The sequence below is a fragment of the Microplitis demolitor genome, chromosome 1 (assembly GCF_026212275.2).
Source record: "Microplitis demolitor isolate Queensland-Clemson2020A chromosome 1, iyMicDemo2.1a, whole genome shotgun sequence".
NCBI lineage: Eukaryota > Metazoa > Arthropoda > Insecta > Hymenoptera > Braconidae > Microplitis > Microplitis demolitor.
The window spans coordinates 7,041,936-7,051,727 of NC_068545.1; the positions used below are offsets into that span (position 1 = coordinate 7,041,936).

General features: G+C 23.2%; 1 protein-coding gene across 4 annotated transcripts; it reads left to right on the plus strand.

The window, feature by feature from the left end:
- The first annotated feature begins 4,568 nt into the window (after positions 1–4,568).
- On the plus strand, positions 4,569–9,464 carry LOC103568412 (putative mediator of RNA polymerase II transcription subunit 24). 4 transcript variants are annotated; one of them, XM_053739050.1, is made up of 6 exons: positions 4,569–4,735; positions 4,991–5,092; positions 6,410–6,763; positions 7,479–7,831; positions 7,941–8,109; positions 9,295–9,464. In XM_053739050.1, the coding sequence occupies exons 3-6, from the start codon at positions 6,532–6,534 to the stop codon at positions 9,411–9,413; spliced, it is 873 nt and encodes a 290-aa protein (XP_053595025.1). In that variant the 5' UTR covers positions 4,569–4,735; positions 4,991–5,092; positions 6,410–6,531; the 3' UTR covers positions 9,414–9,464. The 4 variants fall into 4 exon arrangements, with proteins under 4 accessions (XP_053595025.1, XP_053595029.1, XP_053595026.1 ...); XM_053739054.1 differs by lacking the exon at positions 4,991–5,092; XM_053739051.1 differs by lacking the exons at positions 4,569–4,735; positions 4,991–5,092 and adding an exon at positions 5,141–5,299.
- The last annotated feature ends 328 nt before the right edge of the window (positions 9,465–9,792 follow it).

The window sequence follows — 9,792 nt, forward strand, 5'->3', positions numbered from 1 at the left end:
TAGATGTACAAATATATGGAGTGATAGGGTACTAGTACCCTGATCAGGTACTGGGTCTTTTACCTTAAACTGTTTTTTTATTTTTTTTATTCGATTTCAATGGTTTTGGGTTCTCGAATAAATTCAAGCACCTGTTTATATTGTAACAACGCCGACACATAAATCATCAGTGGAATGGACTGATGCCTTTTATCACTGCGTTCTCTTTTGCGCCCGAATAAACTTGAAATGAAAATATTGAGGATCTGTCTTTATTTTTTACTACTACCATCCTCACAGAATATTGGAAAAAAAATAAACTCATATATATACATCCATAAATTTATTACAGTAAAAATTTGTATTTACATTACACTAAAAAATTTATCCACCATTAATGAGCATACATTTTTTTTTAATTATATTCTAACACAACAGCAGTAATGATTTATAATAAATATTTTTAATTGCACTGACAGTGTGAATCATAAACGTGAGAAACGTGTGTACTGTAAGATAATTACGAGAACAATAATGTTCTGTTTGTAAATATTAAAAAAAAAACTATATAATAAATAATAGATATGATAATAATAACAATAATTGTAATCTTGACCGCCGGATCATTCGTTTAATGTCATGGTGTGATGATGCGAATAAATAAGTTATCTCATTAATTGTCATAAAGAATAAACTCTCACAATTTGCATGTCATATCCGTATTCGCAATTCTCTACATCATTTTTTCGTTTATAATTATTTTTAATTACTTTATTTATAAATAAATATCTAACTCTTAACATTTGTTTTTTATTTAAATATTTGAATACCAATTTTGGAAGTTATTTTTAATTAGTTAAATATTTGATAGTAACCCTAGTAGAAATAATTAATAATATACTCATTAAAAAATGGAATCAATGAAAAAAATGAATACAATAAGTGAATTGCGACTATGGGCAATAAAAACAAATATTGTAAATTGTCATTTAGACGAATTATTAAAAACTGGGAAGGAGGAAGTCGAAAAAAGGAATAATTAAAAAGAAAAAATATTATACATTATTAGTAATAAAATTTTAATTATAGTTAATTTTTGAAAGTACGATTTAATGACTACATTTATTTTTAAAATATAATGATGTTGCCGGCTTTATAGTTTAACATTCAGAAATTAAACTTTGATTTTTTAAGTCAATGAAAGGCTCAATAAATAAATTTTATAATAATTTTGTTTGTCAATCATTATTTTTATTATAAGCTACAATTTATTCATTTAAATTAATTAATTTTTAATGTCTGTCAATGCAGGTCAATATTTATTTATTGATCTATATATATATGTATGCTTCAGGTTAGATTTATCTATCGCATATAAATTTTTGGAGTAATTTAGAGAAAGATACATTAATTTGAATTAATTTTTAATTTCTCTGGGTATTTTTCAGAAAATCGTTTTATTTTTCCGAGGAACTAATAATTTTAATAACCTCAAAACCGAAAATTTTAAAGTGACAGTTTTTTCAAAGCCGCCATGTTTCTCTTCGATCTCTAGTAAAACTGGCCAGTTACTTGACAAACTCGATATCCCACTGGCCAGTTTCTGGTTTAAGTTTAGTAAAACTGGCCAGTTACTAGGCAAAAACTTGAATTCATTTTTACTAGGGAACGAGGAACCTGCAGTCACGTAGTGACTGCCCAAATATCACTGCTGAATTTATGAAATACACAGAAAAGAAGATTTTTTATTGCAAAAAATTTTTACTTGCACCAAGAAATTGCATTATGAATTGAATACAAAAATTTTCTTGAGGCGAGAAAAGATTTTTTTGAGTAAGAAATAATTTCTTGCACCAAATAATTTTTTATAGTTTTAAGTTAAATTTTTGTTTTCAAGTCACAATGCAAAAAATTTCTTGGGGTAAGTAAAAATTTTCTTTAGGTAAGTAAAGATTTTTTGCGCCAATGAATCATTTTTTTTTTGAGTGTGCTCTTTTAACTTTTAGAAGCTCCGTAAAACCAAATGGAAATATAAATCTTTGTTACATATTCAGTGACATTCAGTCGTATTTAGTGACAGAATAATTAAAATATTAATTTGTTTAAAGAAAATAAATACGATCGTCTTTTTCCCGCGTAATTTAAATGTAATTCGAATGATATAGATAAATCGATTTATTTCAATGTTTGGCAAGAAAAAAAAGTTTAAACAATGAAAAGGCACAAATTCTAGTCAAGACCTTTCTAACGATGCCAAATTTAATAACATTAACCAATTCTATCATATAGATATATGCCGAAAACAAAATTTTCCTTATTCTCTTAATAGTATAATAATAATAATAATATATTAAAGTAATACAAATTTTTTAAATAAATTGTTTAGTAGCAATTCAATTCATTTTGTATTTAATTTAAGAATTGACATGAAATTTGATATGTCGAAGTATATACATATTTATAAATAAGCCAATTTATATTTTTTTCTTTCTGTCTGATTTAACTGATGGTTAATAACTTCGAATATTTTGCTATAAATTAAAAAAAAAAAAAAATTTTAACACTTGGTACATAATACGAAATATTAAACGATTCAAAAAAAGTGAGAAGTCAAAGAGATAAAAAATGAATAAGAACACATGGAGTTGAACATGGCAGAGACTGCCCATTAGTAACGCTTACCCGGCATAATACGAGAAAAATGGTGGTCGAATTATTCTACGGGGGACATGGACTATGGTAATAATGGAAAAAAAAAAAAAAAGTACATTTATATAAATGATCGAAACTTAATCTTTACTAAACTTTAACCGCGGGGTTTAGATTTTATTTAAAACTTTTATAATTTCTTTATTTTTAATCCGATAACTGATAATTTCATACATAATTTTAATTGTTATTTTTTCTTTGTACTCAATAGAATAAAAAATGTGAGAATTCTGGGAATCATTTGAATATTTTCCACTTGATTTCCTTATGGTTTTTGTGGAATTCCATTTTATTTTATTTTTATTGTGAATATGAGAAATTTTTGAATTTTACCAGATTCAAGAATTCATTTGAATAACTTTTGAATATTTTTTCACGTTCTATTAGTTTATTAACATCATAAAGCAACTGTTAAATTATATATAATCGTAGATAATATATGGAATTATTAATATTAAATAATATCAAATATTTTTTTTATGAAATAAATCTTGAAATTTATTTTCACGTCTAGACTTTTATTAAAAAAAAAAATTAGTTTGAAATTATTTTGTGATTTTAATTGTCGATTTTTACCTGAATGTTTTTTTAATAATTTGTTTCTAAATAAAATAAAAAATTTTTTTTTCATTCAATTTTATCATGAATCGACAAAATAAATATTTTATAATTATCGGCAATGAATTGCTCATTGATATTTAATTTATTTTGCATAATTTTTTTAGGTAGATTTCTTTAGAAATCGGACTATTGCAATGGGTCTCATGATCAAATTATCAAAGAATTTTGCCACCATATATTTTATTTTACTTAGTAGAGTCAAAAACACCATCCACTGAAAAGTTTATATATATACGATATAACGCGCCTTGTCATCACGATAGCGCCTGCAATTTTTAACGGATCTTAATGAAATTTTATATACTTATTGAATTGGACGATTACCTTGATCAAGTTCGAAGATGCGCCCAGTTAGCGATTAGTTTGGAAGTTGTGGGTGTTGGAAATTTTTTTTAATTTTCATAAAAATGAATTTTCTGGCTTTATCCTAAAATAACTTTTGAACCGAAAATGATAACTTAATTCTGTAAAAAATTTCTCAAAATTCGTATAATTAGCTTTAATTTTTACTATAATACTTATTTTTCTAAAGATCTTGTCTAACGATCTGATGATTTCAAAAATTTCACAAAAAACTAAAAAAACTTATTTTTGCAGCTTGGTCCTTTAATAACCGGAATGATAAGGCATAACTAATTTCCTTGAAATTCATGCCTAAGCTTACAAAATAAGTATTAAGTTCACTATTATAGCTTTATTGTATTTACATACGATATTTTCTTCCGGATTCTATTTCGGATAAGGCTGGATGGCTCTTTTTTTAATTTCAACATAAAATTAATTTTTTTTTTTTTACTTTTTATACGAATATCGCTATTACACTATTTTTAATTTTAGTTAACATGAAATAAATGTTTTTTTCGGTCGAAATTTCAAAATGATCACACTATTCAGGGAGATCAGCTTGGCCCATACTTTTTTTTGGAAACAAATACAAACATATGTAAAAAAAAAAGTAGTGTCTCATTTTGCCCCACTTTTCTTTCTTTCTCTCCCTGTCTACATATATATATATATATATATATATATATATATATATATATATATATGGCAAGTCATAAACTTACAATGAATTTTTCCTATATTGTATTATAGTGACTGTAGTAGTGGGTATTAACCACTAATCCGATTATTCACTTTGAATCGGTGCAGTCACTCATGATCTACTATGAATATATTCACATTACACCAATATATATACATATACATACATCCATACATATCTATTTATTTATTTTGAATTCGAATATGTAGAGAAAGGAATGAGAATTATTTATTTGTAATAAAGTAAAAGTTTTATTTACATTTCAATAGAGCGCATGAGAATATTATGGTTTAATTATTATTAAAAAAAAAAATTCTAATGTAGAGTTGCGAGAAAAAAGTGTGTATACATAATATTTTCAAGTATTGACACTAATAAGAGGTATGAAAGACATTATAATTTATTTTCAATATTCAATATTTACAATAAATTAATTTTTATTAACGAATTCTTTCATTTAATGCTTCTAAGCTAATTCAATAAATTGTTTTTATTCATTAAGCTTAATAACCAGTTGAGCTCAATATTTGACTCAACTGGTTATTAGAGAATTTATATCATTATGATAAATATAATACATTTTAAATGATCACATGTAAAAATTACTTACCAACTTATTTCTTTTTTTTTTGTAAGTCATGTCGACGTTATAGTTTTCATTAAAAAGAATATACAGTAGACTGGTTATAAGTTACATCGGACGCTCTACTCACTCTCACGTCAATTTCATTTTCTCCTGTAAGTAAGAGGATAGACAGAAATATTTTATAACCAGAGTCTACTGTAGTTATAGTTTAATAATAAATACAAAAGCTACTTGTGAAATGTTTTTTAAAATTTATATTAAACTTCTTATTATCGAATAAATAATGATCCTGATTAACAGACAATTAACAATTTTCGGATTCTTTATTCAACAAGTTGATTAAAAAAAAAAATGCACAGGTAAAAAATTGAAAAAACTATAGGTGCAATTTAAAAAAATTTTTTTTTTTACAATTTATGGTTTTGAAAAAAATCAAAAATTATTAAACGTTGGCTAATTTCAGTATTATAATAAATAATAATAGTAAAGTTAGCGGGCATCTGGCAATTTTTAAAACTTCGAAATAATAAATTAATATGTTTATAAAATTAAAATTTTAAAAAATAGGTACATGTTTAGACAATTTAAAATTCAGTACATGCATTTTTTTTAATTTTATTATTTTAATGATTTAATTTTTTTACATGTACTTAAAAAGTTATCGTATGTCTGCTACATTTACACTCATTAATAAATAACTCAATAAAAAAATAATTTAAAAAATAATATATTACATTTTATGATTCTGAAGTTAACAGATAATTAAAAATTTCCGGATTTTTTTATTCAAAAAATAAATTACAATTAATTAAAAATAAAAATATGAACATTTAGAAAGTTAAGAAAACTATTAAATGAAATTTTTTTTAATATTTTTTTTATAATTTATCATTTAAAAAAAAATCCAAAAATTATTAGACGTCGGCTAATTTCAGTATCATCATATTTTTCGAAAGTTATTAACAATTTATTTAGATGACTTAAAATTTAAAAAAAGGTCGACTCTTGTTATTCGCTACTTAAAATCTCGAAAATTATTATCGACGTATGATTGGTGGAATAAATTCTAGTTTATTACTTCCTTAACTTAACATCCTTTAGCTTCACATGTGTTACTTTCAACTTCTATGTATCTTAACCTCTAATTTTATTTTCAATCTCAATTAAAGATCGTTCGAATCTCAACCTTTTTCTTTACAGTAAAAAAAAAGTTACAAATAGTTTTTATTCTTCCAAGAAAACATTTTTTTTTCTTGTTTTGAATTGGGAATTTATAAAGGAAAATTTAAGAAAGAAAAACAAACAATTCCTAAGACCTTCAGTATACAGAACTCTATACCGCCAAAACTGCATATATTCATATAAATGTATGTGTTTATATGTATATATTTCAACGCAACAAATAAATGTATACTTTAGTATTTCTGTTAATATCAACCTCAAGTATTTAAAGGCTCATTATGTTTTAGTCTTGAAAAACTCATCACGTCTCCAAGTTCGCGTCAGTTAACTCAAAAAAATAAAAAATACAATTAAGAAAAATTTTATTTGGCATATTAAATACTTGAATATATTTATTAATTAAATCAATATGCCAAGTAATAAAAAATTAGATGATTGTGCACACAAACGTTTAATAATACAATTACAAAGATATCGGAATTCTCAAAAAAACAAAGATGTCGAACAAACAAGTAGTTCTAGTGATAATGATAATAATGACTTAAATAATAATGATCATAAAAATAATAATTTTTCGTCAACTAAAAATCAGACAATGACTAAAAAAAATGAATTATCTCTTTGCGATGAAGTGACCACAGGTAATTGCATACTTTTATTTTTCATCATTTTCTTTTTTTATTTATTTTTTTTTCTGTATTAATTAATGATCGAAGTTAGCAGACAATTAAGAACTTTTTGATTTTTTTGTTGAACAGTTTGAATTTAAAAAAAAAAAAAAAAATATGCACGTGTAGAAAACTTAAAAAACTAAAGGTGCAATTTTTAAAAATATTTTCTTTTTTGTAATTCATCAGTTTGTTAAGAATTAAAAAATTATTTGACGTCAGCCAAATTCAGTATCATAACTTTTTGACGTCTAATAATTTGTGAATTGTTTTTTTACTGATAAATTATAAAAAAAAAAAATATTTGAAAAAATTGTACCTGTAGTTTTTAAAATTTTCTAAATGTGCATATTTTTAGTTTTTGTTTTTTTGTAATTGATTTAGAGAAAAAAAAAATCCGAAAATTACTAATTGTCTGCTAACTTCAGGATCATGGAATTATCAATATTTTATTAATCGATTTACTTAATTATATATATTTTTATAAATTTTAAATATTAGTAAATTATAAAGTTTAATATTTAAATTAATTTTAAATAAAAATTTTTTTGCGGGTATTTTTGAATTGAACAAAAGTCAACTTTTGATAATTTTTTACAAGTGACTGTGATTACTGATTAATAAATTATTAAAGTAATTAATTAATTATTTTTTGTATAAATTATTATTATATTTATTTTTATTACAGAGGATATTAAAAATCTAGTGTTGGCATCTTATCGTAGTCTGAGTAGGCAGGTTTCGAGTTTAAGTGATCAAATTGATGATGTATCTTCAAGATTAAGCATTTTAGAATCATCAGTGAAAATAAATAATAAAGAAATTGGAAAAGTTAATGAAGAAATTGTTGAGACGAAAAGTAAAAATGAAGATAACGATAAAAATAATAATGAAAATGATAATAACTTTATTGCTATAGACTCTGGAGATGAAGAATCTGAAATTGATACATCAGTTCGATTAAAATTTCCTCTGAAAACAGAGAAAGATTTTTATATATTTAATTCTAAAATATCTGGCATTCGTTATCGTAGAAGACTGGCATGTATTTCTTAAAATATTAATATTTATTGCAGTATAATTACTAAAACATTATTAATTATTATTATAGTTTATTTATTTAAATAAAAAATTGAATTTTATTTTTTAGATTCAAGATTTATCATCTTTAATTGATAAAAAAATAAGAATGTCGTTGAACGTTGGAAAAATATTACGTCATTACCTGTCAAAAAATCTTGCCTTGTGTTATAATACCAAAATTTTAACACCGAAAAAAAAAGTTTTTATAGATACACTTTTTTATGATTGTATTGCAGGTATGTTATTTAAATTTAATTACTAAAGACAAAGAAATATTATATAGGATAACTTAGCTCAAAATTATTTTTTTCAATTCAAAAGGAAAACCAAAATTTTGTTTCAAATAAGAACATTAGTTTGAAAAACTAATTTATTATTAATATTAAATATAATTAATAAATTTTGATGTCTAATATATATTTCATTCGATCAATTACATTTTTTTCTTACAAATTTTAAAAAATAACTTGATAATTAAATACTACCAACTTGCAATCAAGTGGCTGCACGAAGATAACCATTTACTTAATTTAAAAGTATATTAAATAATTTCGTGATTATTGATAATAAGAAAAAAAAATTTTGATAATAAGGCAGAAACTAGTATCTTTCTTTTATCCTCGTTAGTTATTTCTTAAAAACTATCTTATATTGACGTTGGCGTATAGCTTTTAAATACTACTTTTTTTAATTATTTTTCCCACGAACTTTTTTTTCAATAAGTAAAATAAAAAGTCATAAAGGTCAGAAAAATAAATGAATCGTTTCTTTGAGAAACCCTATAAGTCATATTTTTTCGAAATTGGGCTTTTTGCATTTTTGGGTTCTTTGGATGTCCCTCCATAGAAATTAATAAAAATATCCATCAAGTCAGTGTTTAAGAAACAATTAACGGGGTGATAGAAATTTCAATTTATTGAAAAACCCCATAAGTCAATGAAAAAAAAAATATGACTAATTAAAATACTTAAATTAATTATTATTTCTTATAATCTCTGAGTTTCAGAGTTTAAATACATATTATATACTTCATTTTGTCAGTCTAATTAATTATTTGAGTGGAAAAAATAAAAAAAAAAACAATGCTTTTATAACTTTTTCTTCCGTTTGGTTGAGAAACCCCATAAGTCAATCAACTTTAAATAATTTTTTTAAATAGTTTCAATTAAAAAATTGAATTTTTCTTGTTTGAATATTTTTCAGAGACGCTAACATTATTCTCTTCAATTATTTATTTATTATTTCAATTGCAAGTTTTTCCAGAAAAATTTTTTTTGTGTTTCCTGAGAAATTTTGTTTTCTTGACTTATGGGGTTTCTCAAATAAACGATTCAAATAAGTTCAATACAAAAATACAATTTATTTATAAATTGCAATGATATGTTATTAATTATATTATACTTGTATTTACTTAATTATAGAGGTATTAAAAAATAAATATGGCAAATCTAAACCACTTCTCGATAGTCAAATTCACGATTGTATATCAGCTGTGTTAAAAAATGTTTACAAGTGGGACAGACGTACTCTTCGTCGATGAAAAAAAAAAATACTAAAATAATACCAATAAGTAAAAGGCTGTTAATTTAAATAACAAGTAACTTTTTTTTTTTTTTTTTTTTTTTTTTTTTTTTTTTTTTTTTTTTTTTATTATAAAATTCTTAGTAGAATTTTTCAGTCTATATATTAAATGCAATCATTGATTAAAATTAGAATTCAATTTAAAAATATTTGTATGTGTCTTGGAGATTTTTTTTTGACATTATTGTACTCTGATAAATAATGAATTTACATATAAACAACTTACATATATGTATGAATATATAATTTTTATAAAAAAATAAGTGAGAAAAAAAATAAATTAATTGGTTGATTGAATGATGATGTGTTACAATACAATTTAAGATTCGTCCCTCTCA